The sequence below is a fragment of the Chaetura pelagica genome, unplaced genomic scaffold (assembly GCF_000747805.2).
Source record: "Chaetura pelagica isolate M959 unplaced genomic scaffold, ChaPel_1.0 scaffold418, whole genome shotgun sequence".
Taxonomy (NCBI): domain Eukaryota; kingdom Metazoa; phylum Chordata; class Aves; order Apodiformes; family Apodidae; genus Chaetura; species Chaetura pelagica.
The window spans coordinates 103,916-126,617 of NW_009954232.1; the positions used below are offsets into that span (position 1 = coordinate 103,916).

A 22,702-nucleotide genomic window follows, 5' to 3' on the forward strand; every position below is an offset into this window, starting at 1 on the left:
TCCTGAAGAGAGTTTTCAGAGAAAAGAGCATAGTAAGTAAATTAAAAAATGTAGAGGGAAAGATTTGCAGTTGGTATAGAACATCATAGCTCTTTTGGATTGAATAGGCAGTGGTAGTTTTCAACAACTGTGGATACAATTCTGTATTTTTATGGAAACACTGTCCTCTATGATGCTAAAGGAAAACACATGGGGATTCCTCCTCATGTTCCTCTCTTCTAGCAGCAATGTCTGGTAGGCTAAGCCTCCTGGATGCCACAGGCTGTTGTGGAGCAGGTGAACATCTGCTGCTGCTACTGCAGCAGTAGGCGTATGGGATGGGCTGTCCCCCGTGGGTTCTGGAGGAGCTTCACCTCTGCCCTTCCAGACCTCTAGGCAGCAGCAGTAACTTGGGTTACCAGCATCACACTCTGGTGAGCATAAGAAAGATGGTCAGCAGGCTGATGCTGTTCTGAATTCGGAGATAAGTTTCTAAAAACACCTGATAATAAACTGTAATTAAAAAACCTATTTTTTATGCAAACAACAGAAAATAATGGAGGTGGTGGGATGCAACTGATATAATCTTGGACATCAGAGTTATTCACAGTAGAGATGAAGTTATTATCTCCGTCAGCTCCACAAATGTTATCTGTCTTTGTGTCACATTCATTTTCACAGTCCACATCCGTCTCTTTTTCAGGTGATACTAATAATTTCTGTCACCACATCCCATTTCTTCCCAGAGTGCTTTGACCTCATAACATTTCTGACTGGGAAAGCTGTAGAGTTCATTCAATTCCCCAGTTCCAGGGCATATCCCACATATTTATGGGACATCTGTAGGTGACCAGTGCAAACTGGAGCATGAAGGAAAGCTGGGGTTAGGAAGTGCAGGAGCTTTGTGGCCTCCAGGAAGGTCAGGCTTAAAGGATGAGTGAATGCTGGCTACTGTTGTCTTCAAGCAAGACCAGCAACAACTGTTGCTACTCCTTTCGTCTCAGAAGAGTTTTGAAATGTGAGCAACCTGAATGAGGTGTCCGCTAAGCAAAATGGAAAATAAAAAAAATGGTGGTGGGTCTGGAGGTTCAGGTAGCTCCCAGCATAAGGAAGAAAAAGATACACAAAGCTCCCCTGAGCAGGGAGAGGAAAGCACAGCAAGGTCATGTGCAAGGGGAATATGGAGACTTTGGCAAAAGCAAAGGGGATGTCAGATGTAGACTCCACCATGGCTTCCAGCAGCAACAGCCTGGGCCTCAGAGACAAGAACCAACAAGCATCTGGGTGGGACACCTCCTTTGAGAAGGTTGTGAGGTATTGCTGAAGAGGAAAATGGGGTCAAGATTCAAAATTTGGCTCTTGGAACATATTAATTTGCTTCTTCTTTCTTATTACTTTTGGGCCTCCTTTGAATTCTTCTTCAGTCTTCTGCATTGTCTATGGCCATTTCTGAAATTGTGAATCCTACTCTGTGCAATGAAGACAGCCTACACATGCCAAACAAAATGCAGTCCCCTTTGTGTGTGATCATCTCCCCAGCATCTGAGGACTGAGTTATCCTTGAGTCAGAGCAACCATATTTGGTTAAAATTCGGTTTTGTTGTTGTACTCTATAGGATGCTGTTTGGTACTGCTAACTTGTCTGTGTCATCTGCCCAATGAATTACTGGCTGGAAGCTTCCCTTTCAATAAAAATACTCCTTGCCAGCCACTGTGGGTTTAATATGTGGAGATTTTCTGGGTTGTTTTGTTGGCTATTTTTTAATTTTTTTTTGTTTGTTTGTTGTTTGTTTGTTTTGGGTTTGTATTCAGGTTTTTTTGTTTGGGGTTTTTTTGGTTGTTGTTGGTTTTGGGGTGGTTTTTTTTGGTAACAATCTAGATCCTTTAGTGCTGCCAAATAATCTTCCTTTTGCCTGTGTGGTGCAGTGAGTGGGGAGAGCAAGCCCTTCCTGCAGTAGCCAGCTGCCCATTACAAGGAGCTCTGAGACACAAGGGTGCTCAGCTGTACAGAGGTCAAAAGCAGATTCCAATTAATGATCTTTCAAAGCTCCTGAAACCAAAAGAAAAAATGATAAAAAATGCATATAATGTCTAGGTGATTTGCACACTGTCAATCTTTAATTAAGATACCTGAGATAAAGGTCACCTTTGCAAGACAAGACAGCAGTGTGGGCACCTTGTGAATGAAGAGCTATGTGAGGGCAAAGGGCATCTGGGCTCTCAACAGCACAATTCAGCACTTGAGGTTTCACTCCAAACTCAGGACAGCTGGAGGAGAGCAATGCTTTGGGCTGCTCCTGCTCCTTGGCTTTTAGTTGCATTATTATTGCTTACTGGATTGAACTGTGAATCAAATCACTATGAAAAAAAGAGGCAGAAAAGAACCACTTATGAGGAACAGTAAGTACCACTGCTTGCAAATGCATTAGTTCTTATGGTGGCTTTTAAGTTCCAGTAATGGGAACAGAACAGCTTTACTGCAGCTGCTTTTTACATACTTTCTGGCAGATACGTGTAACTAAATGATCTCTTTATTTTTTCTGTGATACAACAGGCCTCGTTTGTCCTCAGAGCAAGGTAATTTAGTGTTCCGTGCTGGCTCCAGCAAAAACATTGAATTTAGAACTGGACTACTGGGAAAGATAAAAGTTAATGAAGAAGACCTTGCAGAACTTTTTAGTCAGGTGATATAGTTACTTTTCCTTAATATATTTTCAGTTTTGCACATTAATAGTTTAATTGTTTTCAGAATTTGTCTTAGCAAATGCTTGTTGTGTTTTTTATGGTTGTTATGTTATCTATGGCAGCACTCTAATATGAATGTAAGTTATTGCAGACTTGTTATCATGTCATTACAGAAAATAATTAAAATATTAAATTGTGCATGTAACAGAGCTCTCTGTATTTAAGTTGAATTTATAATAGTAAAGTTAAGCAAGAATGGAACTTTCCTAGGCTTTTGCAAAAGCAAAGCCTGTTTACATTTGTAAGGCTTTGAAACTGCCAGGCTTGTTTCACATTATCTCTGTTGCTTACATTTAGGTGAGAGAAAGTAAGGCAGAGATTCAAGAACTTAAAAAAGCCAATGGTGCCTCTCAGAATGTGTCCCAGCAGGTTTCTCTGTTGACCTCCAAGGTAAGCCATACCCTTGTGGTATCCTCCTCCAGTATCCCCAGTTTTCCATTCCTCAGATTAACATTGTTAACTGATTCCTTTTTAGTGCTTCTTGACTCCAGTTCAGGGAGCTGGGGCAGAGTCCATATTTAACATCAGCTCAGAGTCAATGTTTAATGCTAAGATACTTCTTAAGAAACTCTGGAGATAATGGAACTTTTCCTATAGATCCTGTAATTTACAGTTACAAGGATTATTCTTTTGTTTGTCAACATCTCTATGGACAATATCTTCTAATATTTATAAAAATTAAATCCCACTAAATTCAGGAAATGGACCACATATGTTCTTATAGGGGTTGCATAGGGATCCCACTCCATAGATGAAAAGGACTGAAAGGAGTTTGCAAAGGAAAGAAAAAACATATGAAGTAGTTTTGTCTCTTCCCTACTACAGAAGTTTTTTCTTTATCAGAAGATTTTAAAACCTTTGTCTGACTTGGTTTAAGTGTCTTTTGTTAGTGTTGCCAAAATATCCTTAGAGGACAATATTGTATAGCCTAAGAGACCTGCCTTTAGGGAAATTGTGCTAATAGGTATCCATCAAATTCCCAGATTCAGTTTCAGCTTGCTCCTTGTAGTTATAACCCACTGAGAAATGGCAAACCATCTCTTGGCTTTTGGTGTCCTGTCTCAGACCTTCATCCTTTACATGTACATGAGCACCTGAACAAGAATGTTCTCAGTTTTGAGCACCTGAATACATCAGAAGACTGTCTTGCTTTTTGGAGCTAAACTGGGACATATTTCAGCTGTCATTTTCTGAACAGTATAAACCACTGAAATACCAGTGAATGAGGCTTGATTTGAACCTGATTGTCACCTGGTTTCATGTATCAGCTATTTTATTTTCTTAAAAAAAATTATATTCTACTAGCATCCATGACATACCTCTGTGATCAGTCTCATATCAAACACAATGTAATTTGCATTTCTCTTACAGATCATGAGTCTTGACAATAAACTTCAAAGCTTAGAGCAGGTGAGTAAATCGGAAGTAGAGATCAAAAAAGAAAAACCTAGCCCTGAGTAAATAAAGTGAGATTACAGTGATAAAACAGCTAAATGATTTTTTTTTTCCTTTCATGCATTACTCAGGAAATGTATTTTGGTAACAGGAGATTAAAACAAGCCAAGATTTGTAGAGGAGGTGAAATGCCTTCTTAACAAAATATAAACTGTGTAGCAGCCTGCATTCCTTAAAGGAAAAACACTTGTAGACTCAAGAACAACAACTAGATACCAAGGAGAACTAAACTCTTCCTTCACAAATCTGTCAAGACAAAGGCTGTAGAATTCTAACTGGATTTTAGATTGTATGGGAAATAGCTGATTTTCAACTGTCACTTGGTTCTCCACTGAGATAGTGACAAGCCATAGCTATAGCTGACAGTAAAAGCAGTTGTCAGAAGAGTCACCTGTGGAATTGACAACATCATAGTCTGCTGCCAAAGAACAGTCTTTATTAATATTTGCTTTTTACACGACTCTTTCATCCTAATGCTTGCAGCCAGCCATCCTTTGTAAGCCCAAGCATATTAGTCTTTTGTTTGTACAGATATGGGTGAAACAGCTGAAAACTTTTCAAATCAACCTTGCTGAAAAAAGGGAGTGGGGGGAATTACACAAGAAAGAATGAAAAAAAGTGTTTAAAAAGATTTGTCTTGGGTAAATAAGATGGAACTTAGTTTTCTGCACTTTTCCTGGGTTTCAGGTTATCCAGAGGAAAGCCTGCAGCAGTAATCCTTGTGAGAACTCAGGGACCTGTGTCGACTCACTAGATGGTTTCTTTTGCCTCTGTCCCAGCAGCTGGCAGGTGAATCTTTAGACTCCTTGACTATGGATCATGTATTTAAACTGTAAGGATACACCTGGCTTAGTAATTTTGATGAAGATAGCCTTTTAGGCTCAGGACAGAGTGAGATACACTGAACAGCAAAGCAGCAGTATCACACTCTCAGTTACTTGTTTGAAAGGCAATGTATTTGCTTCTGAACAGTATCAGTACATATACCAAAAAGAAATTAAGGCCAAACCATTGGGCCAGACCCTGAGCTGTTATGTGGGCAACGGCCCGTGAAGTCAATGACTCTCAGCAGTTCCCACAGCAGAAAAGTAGCCTTTGGTTTTTGCTGAGCAGAGTGAACTGCATGCTTTGCTGTTGATCTTACGCAAGGATAGAGAGAGGATGGGGGAAGGGAAGGATGTTTATTCAGGCTCAAACAAATAAAACAAATGGGGGTGTAAGTAATCAATCTGAGTTTTTGAAAACCAAAGATTTTACTGGCAAAGGTTTTAATGGTGCTGTTACATGCACTAGGAATGGAAAAGTTACATCTTCTTCTCAAAGGCTCTCAACCTGAAAATTTTCCCAATAAGATTTGAGTGAAAATTGCTGTGCTTTCAGTCTTCATAAAACAACATCTTCTGATGGAAACAGTTTGAAAGAAAGTTTTCTGAGTGTTATGCTAGCAAGTTGGAAAGTAGGGGGGAATGACAGTACTATGCTGTCCATATGCTTTCTACAGACATCTGGAATATGTTATTCATCATCTGACTGATAACCAGGGTCACAGAAATGCAGCTGAAAAATAGTTTTGTTATAATGTTTCATAAGGGAAGCTGTGTTGATAGCAGCCCATGGTTTGTGTATCTTTGAAACTATATTAAACATTGGCTCCATGGTTTGTTTCATTTTTTGGTTATTTGGGAAATAAACTGGATTTCCATTTCATTTTAGGGCCTCCTGTGTTCAGTGGATGTTAATGAATGCCAGATTTATGCTGGAACAGCATTAGGCTGCCAGAATGGAGCCACTTGTGTGAACACACCAGGCAGCTACAGGTAACTTTTCAGAACTATGCTATGTAAAATACTCTGCTATTTTTGCACTCTGTATCACACCTGCAACACATGTTCTAGGAATAAATCTATTTAGTATCTATGCACAGTAATCCCTTGCAGTCTGAGAGAATATAAAATCCTTAATGCACAGTACACCTGAGCCCCCCACAGACACAGAAGGCTGTCTAAAGCCATTGCCTTCTTTGATACAAGAAGAGCAGCAATAACTAATTTTAGCACACAGCTGGGGAAGGAGATTGCAAATCAGAGACTGGCTCTGGTACCCAGAGCAGAGTTGTATCTGCAGATGCTTTAATTGAAATTCAGTGCACCGTGGTCTGCTGATGGGGTGGTGGGAAGCAGCATGCTGGTCTGTAACCAGCACTCCCGAATGTGGCCACCCAGCACAGCTGCATTATCATCCCTCCATTATCACCTAGCCCTTGAGACTGGGGTGAGTCAGGAGATGAAGGAGGTGAGCAGAGGCAAAGCTTTGGCCCAGCTAAGGCTTTGAGTAGCTGTAAACCTCCTGGATATATGGGCACCCTTGATCACTAGCATTCCTGGCCCACTGCATAACTCCAGGAAATGCCTTCAACCCCTCCAGAAATACAGGAGCTGCTGAGACTGCAGCAGAGCAGGCAACACACTGTGCTACTAGGCAGAGAGGCAGCAGAATGGCTGCCTGCAGCTGGCTGGCCAGGAGGGTGCCCGGGCTGCCCCTCTGCAGGCCCCCATAGCCATGAGGTCTGTATTTTTCTCTTGCTGTGCCCAGCTCCTTAGGAAACATGCTCTTATTAACAGGGCAAGACAGCCTGAATGTTCTGCATCTTATTTTCCAAAATGTCAAATAATCTGGTAAATAAATAACTTTCAGATACAATACAAAGCTCTCCCTGTGCAATGGGAACAAGCAGGCTCAAGAGCCTGCCACAGCTTTCTGCAAAGCATTTTGTCTCTTGCTTCAGCATGAAAATCTTAGCTCCCACAAATGCTTGGTGTAACACTGGCTTATAGTGCTTTTTCAGCTCTTGAAAGAACCTCACACAAGGGAAGTTCTCCTGCAGTGCTCCTCACACTTCAGCATGAACATAGGGCCTGCTGAGGTACCACTGGCATGTGATGCTTCCTGTGAGTTTTTCTTTGATTTTAAAGGATGTTCCTGGGTTGCCTGTAGCTGTCCCCAACACAGACATTTGTCAAGGAAGCAACACACAAAGCAGCCTGCCTTTAATTGTTTTTACTTATTGTGCTTAGATACATGGTGTGCAGGTGTGTGACTAATTTAAGGTTTGAGAGGACAAACCCTCTGCCTTTCTTGCAAGTGTTGTAATTTTGACAGTACAGTTATGGTTCCTGTATTTTTTTTTTCTCCAATGTAATTCTTACCCTTCTTGGTACCTGCTGAATTGGAGCTTCCTGAAATGAACTAAGACCTCTCCATAACTAATCCATATCCTAATATTACTGCTTTTGCATTATGCCCTCAGTATTATGGAGGGCATTGAGGGATTATTGAGTCCTTTCCCCAACACCATTTTATTGTCTTCACAGTGTCTCTTCACACACTGCCTTTTTGTCTTCTGAGTACTCCCCAGATGTTAAATCTACCCCCAGGTAGAGCATGACACAGCTCTTTTCAACAACTCTGAACATTGCTGCTAGTTTTCCTGGGGTTCAGACACTCAGGTCACCCCACTCCCGCTCTAACTGGGTAGTATGTGCACCAGCATGGACTTCAGGTAAAGAAAATGGTGATTTTTTTAAGTGCCCAGTGATAACGCCAGGTGAAGAACAGTATGGGATCGGGTACCATCAAATGGAGCATGACACAGTCGTCATTCCCTTTTCAGATTCTTTACTTGCATACTTCAAGCCATAGTTCAGGAAATTTCTGAAGTATGAGGAAAAAGAGCAGGTATTCAGGAAACACCTTCCTGAATTAGGACGTTAACAGACATTGCATCACTTGGATGAAAGGCTGTGAGAATTCTATGTCAATCAGACTTTTGTGTCAAATTAATGGAGACCTCATCAAGATGTGACATCAGCAGTGGGAGAGAACCAGGGCAGAGCTTGGCAGTGGTGCATCACAATTTGGCTGAAGCTCCTTGCAGCATGACCAACTTTGTAAGGCTGTTCTCTGAGCAACTTCAGATGGGTAGCAAATTAATCTTTGCCAGACTAGGCAGGAGACAGTGCCATTGTGCTCCTTCAGAGTCATTCTGTTCATCTTGCTGTGTCCTTGGGAAATGAACATGAAGTTCTGAATGTCCTTTGAATATACAAAGGTGATCTGGTTTTCTGATTGGTTGCCCCACTTGCCCAGCTTCATCCTGTGCACTGGTGACATGGTGTTGGTCTGTCTGCCCTCTCTTGCAATAATCAACATGCTGTCTTACAGTACTGCAGTTAAGCATTAAGCTATTGTGGGTTTTTGATGCCTGAGTTCACGTAGGTTGCTTGGCTTGGGTGCAGCATTAAATTACCTGCAATTTGCTTATCAAACAGCATTTCATCTGAGCATGTGACACCCTGGCAGGGATTGGAGGAGCTTCTTGATACAGTGCTCCAAGGTCCAGATCAGCTGCATTGGAAAAACCTGCAGATATATGCTTTTACAGAACAGTTTTCATTAGCCAGCTTAAAAGGGGTTCAGCAGGGGTTTGTCCCTGCCACATGTCTCTGTAAGAAGCAGACATCAGCAGACATGGCAGCATATAATTTGCATTCAAATAAGGATCTCATTGTCATTTTAATAAAAAGTTAGTTTCTGTAGGCTTAGGTCCCTTTTGGTTGGATTTCAGAGCCTTAGCTTTGGTCCATGTGGAAATAAAGGGCCAGAGAAAAGAGAAACATTATGTGACTGCTTAGAAGCTCCCAGTTTCAGTTCCACCTCCTGTGTAGGGTGCTGTCACTAAGGTGTGCCCTACAAAAATGTGATGCAGCTGGCAGCCTTCGAGCCAGATCCCCTGCTGCAGGATGCATCCTTTCAGCCAGCTGTTTTGTTCTTCCCATCCCATCTGCTTCACATGCCTCCTCTGTCCACCACAAACGCCTACAAAACTAGGCTATGGTTGAGAGAACAGCTGCCACGTGTTGAGGTACAGGCATGAAGGTACTCTGCTCTCTGGGACTGGCATTTCTGCATATTGCTAGAAGTAGGGTTTTAGGCATTTAGGCATTATGAGGGTCACAAATTGAAACTCAAGTTTTAGGTGCTCTCTGACTGAAGTGATTTCCAGGCTTATACTCTGCTGAAGTCTTATGTTAAACATGTGTCCTTTTTTCCTGGATTTGCACTTATGTACATGACAAAAAGCTGTGAATTCCCCCATAGGGTCAGAGACTCATGTATATGCACAAATCCCACATGACTCTTGAGTCTCTGCTGAACAGAAGCCTTGCCTCTGTGGATTATTATTAATGGGATTGTCAGTAGTGCTAAATAGACAGATTTCATCGGGAGCACCAAATAAAAATAAAAGCAGAAAATGATTTCTTACTGTGGCAATTTGTGATCTTTAAGTGCTATATATAGGTGACATTTTAGTTTTTCTATGTGCTTTCACCATTAGCTGCTCCTGTACTCCAGAAACCTATGGGCCTCACTGTGCCTTGAAGTTTGATGACTGCCAGGGAGGATCAGAGATGCTCTGTGGGCATGGCATCTGTGTAGATGCAGTCAGGGATCAGCCCAACAAGGTAAGGAACGCATATAAATTGTATATAAGTACAACATAAATAAGCACCAATACTGCTGAGCACTGGAAAACTGTGTAGCACACACTGCTGCTGAAAAACTGCAAGAAATGCCATTGTACAACATAAGCTAACATCTCTGTTGTCCCCAGGACAGCCAAAATAATTTAAAATGCTTTGTGTCTTGTTAGAGGTACTTGTCACAGTATCAGATCTGCTACTACATTCAGAGGGAGCTGGGGAATATTCTTTGAATAGTCAAAGTCTTAGTTAAAGCATAATATTCTTACTGTGCACTATTTGGGGGAGTTCTAAGCTGCTAGAATATTTTATTACTTAAATGATTAAAAGGGACAAACATAACGAATCTGCTTTTTCCTTGGAAAAGGCATACCCAAGGAACAGTAGTGTCAATGACCTGGGAGCTGCCAGGGCTGCATAGCAGCTGGGGTGGCTGCTGCTCCTATTTGGTTCTCCTTACTGTCAGTTGGACTGAGTCTCTGACTTCAGGCTCCAGGTCTCAAAGCATCTTCACTGGGTGGATGCTACCATGCAATTGCACAGTCTTCTGGAGCAAGACAGCTCATTCTTTTTTGTAAGAAAATCAGGGTATGGTGTGTTCGCTCCACAGGGATGCATGGAATGTGCCAGCTTTGGTTCTTTCCACTCAGAGCAGCCCTCCCAAACTACCCTGGCATGCCTGTGCTCCTTGATGCTCCTACACACCCATGCACCATTCCAGACACACCACATAATCTTCATGCTATGCTGTAAAATAATTCCTTTGCTCAATTTGTAAAGGTTTTCACAACTCATCACTTGTTTTCTGCCCATTTCTGTGCAGAAGACTTTACAAATAGTTCAATATTGGCTTAACAGTGTCTGCTCCTTTGAGTCCCATTAGCTTTAATTGGACCAAAACAAGATAAATGCTGAAATCTGGCCATTAGTGAAGGTTACTAGAGATAAAATTGTTTTCATCAAAGAAAATATATATTTGCAATTTAATGTCAGCTCTGCACATTGCAATGATTACTGACCAGCTTGTTTAAAAAAAACAGCCAAGCTGATTTCAGGTTGGTTACAGTGAGTTGTTTACCCTGGTTACAAAGCAAGTTGATGGCTTTTAATTATGTTTATGTACAGCTCATAATTGCTGGTCATTTTCTCCGGGAGTTTTAGGGTAAATTACAGTTTTCATTTATGAATACAAGGAATTAGCCTGTTGCTGCTTCCATTCTCTAAATAGATACATTCAGAAGAAGAAATAGACTGATGAAACTACCAAAGCAACTTATGAAACAGAACATGCAAACCATGTAATGCTCTGAAATCTTCCTTTCTTTAGTTTAAAAACTAATTTATAAAATTAACTCCTCCTGCACTTTTCTTGACTGTTCTAACTCTCTTAAGTATGTAATGTGCTGTTTGCTGTGGCAGCCCAAGTACCACTGCATCTGTGATGCTGGCTGGATGTCCCCTCCTGGCAGCCCTGCCTGCAGTGCTGATATAGATGAATGCAGCCTCCCTAATCCTCCGTGTTCACACAATCCACCTGTGCAGTGCCATAACACACCAGGCTCCTACTTGTGTGATCCCTGCCCCTCAGGTATCATGTCCTTCTGTGCTCTCAGGAGGGAGGGGGGTGGCAGCAGGTAGCTTTATAAGCATAGACACAGGATGTAGATGAGAGTGTAATCCAAAAAATACTTTTGGTCTGTATTCAAGAGAATAAATGTTTCTAGGTGATGTTAGCAGTTGAGTCTAACATATGATTTATTCTATCCTAAACTGAGCATCTAAATAGGTCTGATGTACCCTTATGTCCATAGGTAGCTTCATGTCCCCTATGTCCAATTACTTTCATGTAACAGATCTGAGGTAATTTCATGTCCATATGCTCACTGCCCCAAGGCAATATAAAAACCTAACGTTCCCCTCAAGCCATATAACCCAAGATTCCTCTTCCTGAGTTGTGTAGCTGGTGTGTGTATTTGGGAAGAGTATTTGAAGTATTTAACCAGAGTTATGACAAAGCTCTGCTGCAAATTGTATATGTGTGCACTAGACCAGAACTGCCTCCTCTTTGGGTTAAAGTGTGTTTGATTCTGGAATATCCAGAATTCAGTTAAAATAAAGCATTCTAGCACACATATCCCCACCCTGTTGTGTTTGTAACCTGTTTTGCAGACAAGTATTGATTTTAATCAGTTATGAGAGGGACAGGTCTTATCTTGTGTTAATGAAATAAAATAAAATTCAAAAGTCATATTTTTCTGCTCTATGAAAATATCTGGTCAAAGAAGAAAATATAAAGGCCAGGCATTTTCTATTTTAATGTCTTTTTTCTGCTTCTTTTTAGGCTGGCAAGGAAATGGATACCATTGCCAGGACATTGATGAATGTGAAAGTAATAATGGTGGCTGCTCAACAGCACCAATGGTTCAATGTATCAACACAATGGGATCCTTCCATTGTGGGCTCTGTCCACCAGGTAAAATGTTTTTTGTCCTTGTTGTTGAAAAAAATATGGAAAGGCTGAAAAGATGAAGATTCAATACCCTTCAGTCTGGTTTATGGCAAATTTAGGAAGCTGGAGATTGGTTTTACATAAAGAAGTACCACATAAACAAAGAAATACTGTAATATAGAATACAGAGTCCAAGTATATTTAAACTGCTTCAGCTACTAATAAACATTTTGTAGAGTATGTCCTTAAGGATGATCCTCTGAAATGTGTTTCTCTTGTGCAAAGTTAAAGCGTTGATGTGACAAAGTACTTCCTTTATAGGATCATTAATAGGAAACAAGGATTGTGTAATTATAATAATAATAATGTCATTGTCTGTATTAATTGAAAGAGTATCCTGTGTGTCATAGATAAGCTTTATTGTCTGTCTTAAAAAAAGCTTTGATAATTGTCACTCCCTGAATGCTGTCTAAGAAGGTAGTGTTTCCATTGCAGAACAAGTCAAGCAGTGGAAGCCATTACTTGCATCTTCATAATCTGCAGTTTATGATTTAAAATTCTTTATGAAATGCATGATATCAATACTAGAAATACTATCAGTTAAAAGCATTTCTAATTCACCTTTTGATTGCTACTAAGATGACAATAGGCTACGGGAAGGCTCTCAGTTGCTGAGTGCTGAAGGGCTATCACCACACTGGACATCTGGCTTCAGACAAGTTGTGATGCGATGCAGAGGACCTCAGCTTTGGCCATGCAGAGTTGTGCTGCAGCACTTTGGTCCTTCTCAGCCTTCTGAGATGAGCTGGACATTATGTCTGAAACCCAAGGGCAGCTCTGGCGCACAGGGGGAAGCCTGGAGGTGATCAGGCTGTCCAGGTGCAGAAGTGTAGGGAACGCAGCACAGCTTCTATGGCCTCACTGACTTCACCTGTATTGCGTTAATACTAATATACATATATATATATATTATTTTTTCTAAAATTGTGGGAGGATTTAGCTACAATCAGAATCCATCACTGCAATGTAGGAATCACAATAAATATGCCAGATTTTACTTCAGTGGTGATCTGAACTTTTTCTTCTTAACTGCCAAAGACTATGATTTTACACCATAAATTAGTCATTTTCCCACCAGATTATTGTTTTGCTGTCAATTGTCAGAGAATGTAGTTTGTTACAGTCTAACTGTGATTTACCTCTGAACAGGTTACGAGGGAGATGGCCGAACATGTACCCAGGTTGATATCTGCTCCATAAATAATGGAGGATGCCATCCTTTGGCTACTTGTACCTCAGCTCCAGGTATGATGCTCTCTTATGAACTCTAAGTAATACCAGTGTAAATCTCAAGGAGGGTTTGGTTAGGCTGAATCCACTTTGTAGCAGTATATTTATATTGCAGCCCCTTCTCCACAGTCAGTTTTGCCTCACCCAAAGGATTTTACAGACAAGTTATCTAAATCTAGCAGGCCTTTCCACAAACACTCACTGAAACAGATGCAGGCTCCATGAAAGAGCAAATTCCATAATAAAAACATGGAGATCTTCACCATTTCTCTTTGAGGTTTTCCAATTTCAGCTGGTTTTAATATTCTTCTCCTTTCCATAAATACACTTTGACTACTCCCTCCACTTCCCACAAGGCTTACCTTGCAGCAAAGCAACAGTAGGGATCTTTCCATGGTCAAACTGGACACTGACCAAGGAAGGAAGATACCAAAAGATCAGATAAGAATTATATAAAGGCTCTGCTTCAAAATGTCAAGGACCTTAACTGTCATAGTTGGTATTGTCACTGTAACAAGGATTGAATTACTTTCTGTATCTTGACTCATCTCCCAAGGGCCAATGCCATTGTGTTCCTGTGCATCTGGGTACACTGGAAGTGGATATGGGCCAAATGGGTGCTCTCCCCTCAGTGATAACTGTCAGCTGCAAAACCCTTGTGCAAACGGGCAGTGCTTGGTAAGTGCTGGATCCTTGCAGGAAGTGACAATGCAATGTTGTTAGAACCAGTAACAACAGGGATGCAGGTGAGACTGGAAGCTGAGTGCAGACATACTGAAGGTACTGAAGCAAGGTCAATCAGGGAGTAGGAGATTAACAGATGTACCTGGAGAAATCAAAGTGAGTTTCAGGGCACACAAGCCATTTTTTCATGTCTGAAGTAGAAGCAGCGATCTTGGCACCACCAACCAGGCTGCCTGAGAGGAGAGGCAGCTGGTACCCCAGGCCAGCCATGGGATGCTGGTCCTGGTGGGTGAGAACTGATGAATGACTGCCCCTGATGGGACAGGCAAGTAATTTACCACCTTAGATCATGGAGGAATTATCCATGACAATAAAAACAGTACCGCTGCTGATCTTCAGAGTGTTAATATCCAGTACAGTTAATTTTATGTTCCTGGACTGATCTTGTGAGAGGCCCCCTGGAGTCTCAAGCTGATTTTATGTATATGGAAGGGCTGCTTCATTTGTTGTACTCCTGCTGGTAGCTGAGTGTTTCAGACCTTTACTGATCAGTGGTGGGAATTCACTCTCATGCACAGTGACCATTTAGTATGTCCATGTGGACCCTGCAAAGACCTTTTCGCTTCCTTAGCAAGGTGCACTGTGCTCAGGAAAGTCCACACTGCAAACCTGGGCATTTTGATAATTCTGTTGTGGAGGAAACTTATGACGATTCTGGATAAATGTTTGCAAATGATAAATTGTGTTTTTTGTGCCCATATCTAATATACTTTTTTCCTGACTATTTAGAAACTCTTTATTTAGTCAGTCTATTAACAGATATGATGTGTTCCTCATAATATATCCTAACATACAACCATAGGCAATCATGGCTACAAACTACTACTTGAAGATAATAACACAGATACATCAGTAAGGGGACTATGGAAGTATCTAATAAAATAGAGGAACACCAGAGCTATGTTTAGCCAGTGTAATTACAGATTATATGTAATGTTAATTAATATCAGACAATGCAGACCAGAAAACAAGTTTTCTTCTCAAGTACAATTCCGAGCCCTAAATACACATTAAAATCCTCTTTTATCATACTGAAAATCTCTGGTTAGGACACAGAGCACATGAACAGAGAATAAAAAAGGAAATAGAGAACATGGATTGTATGACATAAAAAATGGGATTGTTAGCATGTGGCTTGGAATACCATGTCCTGCTTTACCTGTAAAAGGTGTGTCTATAAAACAAGAAATACAAAGAAAGAGAATGTAAGAAATTAAAAATGTAGAGATATGGAAAGACTTAATAACAAGAAGTAGTAAAGGTTGAGAAAAAATAAATTTAAGAGACATACACAATAAGAAGTAATGCAATGAAGGCAATGCAGCTGTTCCCATTTAACATCCTTCAGGGTGAAAATTAAAGTTAACTACCAACATAACTGTAGTACAGACTTCCCAGAGAACAGGACTGAGAAAAATTATTTACAAACTGCTATTATCTTGAGTTGTTATTTATAAGGTCTAGATAATAAGATTGACTTTTTTCTTGGGTGATCATTTCAAAGCCAAGCAAACAGTTTTCTGAATGGCTAAATGAATACAGATTTATTATTTTTTTTTTTTAGAAAGTAATCTGAAAGAGTCCTGCAAAGAAATAACTTAATTAAAAAAGGAAAGAGCTAGATAATCTTATTAGGTTTTGAGTTTATTTTGGTATTCACCAGTTACCATCAAGGCCATTAAATTCCAAATGTTTTCTTTCTTTGCCCTGATCTCCATATAAAATAAGTGTAATTATCATTCTTTCTGCCCACTGCATTGATTCCTTTAGGTGATCCATGCTCATTAAGTTTCTTGCATTTGTTTATACCTGTAGCCAATGAGCTCTGGATATTTCTGCCTGTGTAATGCAGGCTGGACAGGCCCTAATTGTACAGAGAACATTGATGACTGCATTAGCAACCCATGTCAGAATGGGGGGACCTGCATCGATGGGATCAACAGCTACTCCTGTGAGTGTACCAGTGCCTGGACAGGACCACAGTGCCAGACTGCCCAGCAAGGTATGCTCAGGACCTTCTCACCAGGAGGAATGGGCCATCAGGCATCAGCAAGTCGATGTTTGGTATAAATGATTAATATATAAATAAGAACAAAGTTGTGATGGAAAAAAATACAGCCCTTCTTGGTGGATTACAGGTCCCAACCCGAAGTCCCTTGGAGTCAGAGTTTTCCGTGGGTTCTGTTTATAGCTGCTTCGTTTAGCAATAGGAGTTTAACAATGAAGTTATCTGCAGGCCCACTGGCCTTGACTAAATGCCAGACACTCTAAAATCAGATCTCTGTTCCTAAGGAAGGGGTCTGGTAAGCTGGTTGGGAAAGAGGATCTGCTATAAGGAGAACAGATTTACAAGAGAATATATTAATGTTTCTCTTCTGTGCATGCTATTTCATTTGTTGCAAAGATCAGAGGTCCTGATTTCTTTTTACCATTCTCTGATACAAAATATTTAATTTCAGTTTACTAAGAATTGAGTGTTTCTTTAGTATTAGTTGAATGTTAAACTACAGCTGCCTGTTATATGCTGCAGCTTTATGTGCATTGTATTTTGGGTGCTTTATGGATGTATTTTTCTGAAGCCGTTTGGCATTCCCAGCACACAGCTCCCTTTTATTGAATGGTTCAGCAAGAGAAGAGACCATGGTATACCATAAGAGGTGTTTTCTGGCCCAGAAATCTGACACAAAGGAATAAATGGAACAATAAAACATCTGAAGGGTAACTTCTATGATGTACCACTACTGAGAAAGACAATTCTATATCGTTCTGGCTTCAAAAGGTTATTTTATTGTAGATGAAAATTTAAAGATTCAGTCTGAAGGTAGCCTTCTGAAAACAAACTAGTTTATGGACATTTTCCTGAGACAGAATTAATATCTTTTGGCAGTATCCACATATTCCAGCGGAAAATCTTTATTTTCTTTTCCAGGAGTGACTTTTCTCTCAGGGAGTAATTTTGCTCATTTTTTGTGATATCATTCAAATTCAAGAGAAATCTTGAAGAGTCTTTTATAGAAGTACAGGAAGCCAAGGCTATGATAGAATATTAGGTTTTGTTTAAGTCTGTGCAGTGATAGCACAAATTAATGCAATTATTTAATTTTCCCTTTCTTTCTGCAGCTTGTGGAGGACATCTCTCAGGATCCAGGGGAACCTTCAGTTACCCTAGCAACCCAAACAGCCAGCAGTACAGTAGTGGGGTCAACTGCGCTTGGGTTATCCAGACTAATCCCAACAAGGTAAAATAGAGTTCGGGTTAAAGAAATCCTCACTCTGCAGGGCCCTCAACTCATAAGAGAAAACGTGCCCATCTTCATGCCATGTATTCCAATATTGCAATCCAGCTCCTTCAGAAGCCTTTTTGAAAGATAATCCTTGCAAGCCTTCATGCTTCTTGGCCTGAGAATTAACCCTGGCTGTGTCTTCAAGCTCCTGCCTAGGAAGCTGAGGATTAAAATTTATTACTTCCTACAACAGTGCATTAAAAAATGAGAGCTTAAGAAAACACACCAACTGATTGGAGATTTGTAGTAAGTTTGTGAAGGCTGACATCACCTACCACCATGTAGAGAAGGTGCCCCTTTTACATTTAGATTGTGATCTACAAGTAGCTGCATGAGAAAAGCTCTGCTCTGATGGGCTCTATAGTGGTTCATGAGATAAATGACCCTTGAAGAGCTTCATGTTTCTGATTTCTAAGGCCCAGAAACATGGAAAACTGAATTCATATTGTCAATGGCTTTGTGTAATAACAGCATTTAAACTTTTAAAGGATTAATTTTTAAATGTTGCACTCAAATGTATATTCTGATTCTGCTCTGCAATTAACAATTCCACTTGAACTATACGTAACAACTCTAAAATATATCACTTGACAGTTTAGTATGGGACTTCTTACTTGGGATTTAAATATTTGATCTATTTTTGACATTTCATGACATGAATTAAGTGGTTTTATAAATCAGTAATTGCTAGTGGTTTATATAGCATTATATGTATGTGATGTATCCTCAGCTTTAAGCCTGAGAGCCACTACTGTCTTCAGCAGAGCTATATTAAAGCACATCACAGAGGGAGCTGAACATACGTAAAGCTATGTATGTTATTAACTATCTAGAGTGGGATTACTGAGACACTGATTTTATCTGTGCAAAGAGAGATAACTTCATTTTTTTAACTCCCATGGCAATATTTTCAACCATAGCAAGGATGAGAAATGTTAACTCTGATGAGAAACCTGGAATGAAGTATTTTATGATGTATTTCATGCTTTTCACATGGCTTGAAATATATACATATATGTACTTTATATATATAACAGGCACAGGCACATGGTCTCATTTACTAGTTTAGAAATAATGCTCTCTCCAGAAAACTTCCATGTCCAAATTCTTTCATATCTTCTCTCTTTTCTTTTGACCCTTAAGATTCTGTAGTACCTTCTGTCCTAGAACTTTTCAGAAAATGGCTTCGAAGCTCATAGATTCTTACAGATGTGTGAACACATATATCTGGCCTATACATTTTACTGTATAGACAACTGCATCTCAGCAGATGGAAAAAAAAAGATATTTCTTATTTTGTTACTTCCTGTTAGATTCTGCACATTGTTTTCCCATTCTTCCAACTGGTGGAAACTAATGAATGCAACTCAGGCTTCCTTCAAATCCATGATGGGCCTTCAGCTTCGATGCACATGCTGGGAAAATACTGTGGTTCCTCACCTCCTACAGAGCTTTTCAGTTCCCACAGCTCCCTGTACTTTTGGTTTTACTCGAACTACGCCATTACAGCTGGAGGTTTTACTGTGCAATGGGAATCTCGGGATCCTGGTAAGTTTGATAATAGGTCAAGTAATATAGTGTCTTTGTGGATTTGGAGCAAAATTAATGACTTGTTTTGTGTGAAAAGGAAACATTAGGAGTAGTAGAACGGTAGTTTACTAGGGAGTGAGGCTGAAATGCAGATATATATGTCATTTTAAAATTTTGAACTCTAGCTCTAGGCCTCTGCATAAATAAACTTCTGGTGTTTTTAAGGCTGCTTTATACCTCCTGTGAGGAATCCCACAATGAACGTGTATTCCTGGAGAAGCCGTTCTGCTTAGTTCTTTTTTTTTCTCACAGAATTATCTAGTACTTCCAGCAAGCAAGTTACCCGTTTTTTGCCACTGACAATTTACAAGATGCTGAAGAGTTTGAACCATGTTTTCCAAACATAATAGATTGTTGGGCATTTGATTTTAAATTATCTGTGAGCTTTTTGGTATGATTTGCTGTACATTTCTGCCTGGATATTTGGCAACATCATTTGTGTTATTTTTCCAGGAGGCCTGAAGAATGCATTTCTAGAGATAAGCCTCAAATCATCTTGTGCAACACCAAGCTCACTTCTACATTCTGTGTATTTCCTATAAACAAAACTGTGCATTGAGTTGTGTCTTAGAAGAACTACAGAGTAAAAAAAAATAAATATAGAAAATTTAGGAGGAGGGGTTAGTTTCTTTATTTCCATAAATATTTATTTAAATGCTTTTTAGTGTTGTGTCTTTGTTTTTTTTCTTTCAATTGACATTGTTAGCTATGTAACTACTAATTGATGAATATGGATACCTAAAAGTGAAAACATATCTTTAAAAAAAAAAAAAAATCAAAGCAGGAGAGAGGTATAGATGTGACTAAAGTAGCTATTCCTTAGGTATAACACACAAGTTACCCCTACCATTGCCAGCTGTTACACTGAGGAAGACTTTTTTTTCTTATTACAGGTATGAAAAAAATCAGCTTTCCTTGTAATGAACATTTTAAAAAAATGAAAACAGTCTTGTGTTAGGTAAAACATGGCAACTATTTACAAAGTACAGAAATTCAGATTAATTTTGTAAATCCAATCCAAACCACAGCTCTTTTGGTCATTCTTGCAAAGATATTTCCATTATAACCTTGAATGTTTCTTTCATTGTGCAGATCAGGAAACATTTGGAGTCCTGCTTTTAAAATTGCAGAATTAATTGCAAAATATAAAGAAAGAAAGTAGCTTGATAGTTTGTTTGGCTTGGTCTTTTTTCTTGACTTTATTCTGGATCCCAAAGTGGTACCTAGTTTTGACACTACAGAGGAATTCTTCTGACTTGACATGTGGTGTTAACGCAACGACTCTGTTCTTCCATGTTTCTCTTCTGTCAGAATGTGGTGGTGAACTGACGGGTACTTACGGCTCAATAAGCTCGCCAGGATACCCTGGGAACTATCCTGTAAACAGAGACTGTTTCTGGACCATCTCAACCAGTCCTGGCCTCCTCATCACATTTGCTTTTGGCACACTAAGCCTTGAACACCATGAAAACTGCAGTTATGACCATTTAGAGGTAAAGTTGAATTATGGATTATGACAACATTTTATGGCTATGTTGTTGCAAAACAAGCTATTTCAAAACTTTTTGCATGTACAGAAGGGGACTGCTTGAAAATGAAATCCTTGGTTGAAATGCTCATTTGTACTTATTCCAGTCACCAATGCACACTGATATTGTCAGGATAAAAGAAAGAGAATGACATGCTACTCCACTGAAGTCAGTAGAGGTCTTGCAACTAAAGAGAACGGGATTCAGTCCATATATCTGGTGAAAAGCTTTTACTTTCTCACAAAGTTCAGTCTCCAAACTTCTTGTTGAATGTCAACCCACGGAGAATCAACCTAAGTAAAACTACTAGTGAATGGGATGAACAGATTCATATTAAATACAGTCTATGACTTGATGTGTGAGCTTAGGGCTTTTTCTCAAGTCCAAAGTAATGGTTATAGAATTCATTAATACCCAGTAATGGAAATGAGAAGCTCATTTGGAATAGCATGATCTCCAAAACTGTGCAATGCAAAGCATGATCTCAGGAAAACACTTCAACAGTAGATCTGATATTTTCATTCCCTTTCACAAAACCCCTGATGACTCTCTCAGGAGCACCATCACAGCTATGCTGGTGGGTCTCTTTCTTGGTTCCTGTGTGTTTGGAGGAAACTTCCTCCTCCCATCATCTACAATATCTCCTGTAGCCCCCAAGATGACTTCAAGAATGTTGGTATTGTTCCCAGTTGGCACACACCTATTAATCCTAACCACTGATTTATCATTTTGTCTAGATTCGAGATGGTCTTCTTCCACAGGACCCTGTCCTTGGTAAATATTGTAGCACTAGATCTCCACCTCCAGTCCAAACCACTGGTCCGTATGCATGGATTCACTTTCACTCTGACGACTTAGTTACTGATAAAGGCTTCCACATCCTCTATACAACATCACCTGGTTAGTAAAATTCAGCATGAAAAGTTGGTCTGTCACATTCCCAACATATAGCCAACAGCACAATGGATGTAATTAACAATTGCTATTTAATAATACAGAAATTCTCTTTGATTTCCAACTATTGTGCAGAGTCAGCCTAAACTTGTTGCCCTACTTGTGAATATCTCAGCTAATAGATTTTTTTTTTTCTTAATATAGCAGATCCAAATTGTGGAGGAAATTACACGGGCAGTGAAGGGGTTATCACATCTCCTTACTGGCCTAACCCATATATCAACAACCAGCAATGTATTTACATTATCAGACAGCCAGAGGATGAAAAAGTACACCTCAACTTCACCCACATGGAGCTGGAGAGTCACGCTGGTTGTTCATCAAACTATATTGAGGTAACTTCTCTTAATCTGTTGATGTGAAAGGTTGATTACATGTGTGTACAAAACCATGCTGCATAATTTCTGTTTCAAGGGCCACTGCAGAAATAGGTTTTAATCAAAGGACTAAGTATGCCAATTAATTAGGGTTCAAAAGTCACAGGGGCTAAAAGAGCAGGCGTGTATGTTTGGAATGAAGCAAAGATAAGGGAACATGAAAATCTGTCTAGCTTAACACTAATTCTTAATTGGCTATACATGATTAAGGTTTAGTTTGGACCTTTGGTAAATGCATGCCAACTGCAAGAAAATAAAAATAATGCCACTGCTGCTGTGCAGCGTTTTCTGGGGTGATGGTGTTGCACCAAAAATCTTCTTCTGGGTCAAAAAGGAAGCACACTACATATATATTTATATTTACATACATATGTACATATATCTAGATGTAAAGCCAGGAATTTATTGTTAGTATAACCGAGATCTTTCAACTCTAATTCAAGAATTGTTACTAATCTGAATCTAATAATTACAGAAAAATAATAATACCTTTAGAATGCTTCTACATGGAAAATGTAGTAATAATACAATAGTAGTGTTGATGCTGTGATCCATGTGAGATGGGTTTTATGTTTGCTTTTGCCCCTAGCTCTGTAGCTTCATGTTACATCCGAATTCACTGCTCTAGGGTGTTTTTAAGTACACGAGGCAGCATTTCTTCATTTTCTTTGTTCTCAGGCGCAGCCCTGCCCCGCTCCCGCGTTCCCTCGGGAGCGCCCTGGCGCGGTGCGGGGCGGTGCCGTGCGGTGCGGGGCGGGGCGGTGCC

The 22,702-nt window shown here is 39.9% G+C and overlaps 1 protein-coding gene across 1 annotated transcript in view; it reads left to right on the forward strand.

Moving 5' to 3' along the window:
* Window positions 1-2,260: 2,260 nt before the first annotated feature.
* CUBN (cubilin (intrinsic factor-cobalamin receptor)) overlaps window positions 2,261-22,702 on the forward strand; it is a 138,781-nt gene continuing 118,339 nt past the window's right edge. Inside the window, exons 1-17 of the mRNA XM_010003609.1 lie at window positions 2,261-2,379; window positions 2,534-2,663; window positions 3,022-3,114; window positions 4,096-4,134; window positions 4,867-4,968; window positions 5,893-5,996; window positions 9,575-9,701; window positions 11,139-11,307; window positions 12,061-12,192; window positions 13,378-13,473; window positions 14,015-14,136; window positions 16,018-16,204; window positions 17,323-17,441; window positions 18,800-19,034; window positions 20,388-20,569; window positions 21,343-21,505; window positions 21,704-21,894. Coding sequence (XP_010001911.1) covers window positions 2,261-2,379; window positions 2,534-2,663; window positions 3,022-3,114; window positions 4,096-4,134; window positions 4,867-4,968; window positions 5,893-5,996; window positions 9,575-9,701; window positions 11,139-11,307; window positions 12,061-12,192; window positions 13,378-13,473; window positions 14,015-14,136; window positions 16,018-16,204; window positions 17,323-17,441; window positions 18,800-19,034; window positions 20,388-20,569; window positions 21,343-21,505; window positions 21,704-21,894 — 2,310 coding nt within the window. The remainder of the gene's footprint in view (window positions 2,380-2,533; window positions 2,664-3,021; window positions 3,115-4,095; window positions 4,135-4,866; window positions 4,969-5,892; window positions 5,997-9,574; window positions 9,702-11,138; window positions 11,308-12,060; window positions 12,193-13,377; window positions 13,474-14,014; window positions 14,137-16,017; window positions 16,205-17,322; window positions 17,442-18,799; window positions 19,035-20,387; window positions 20,570-21,342; window positions 21,506-21,703; window positions 21,895-22,702) is intronic.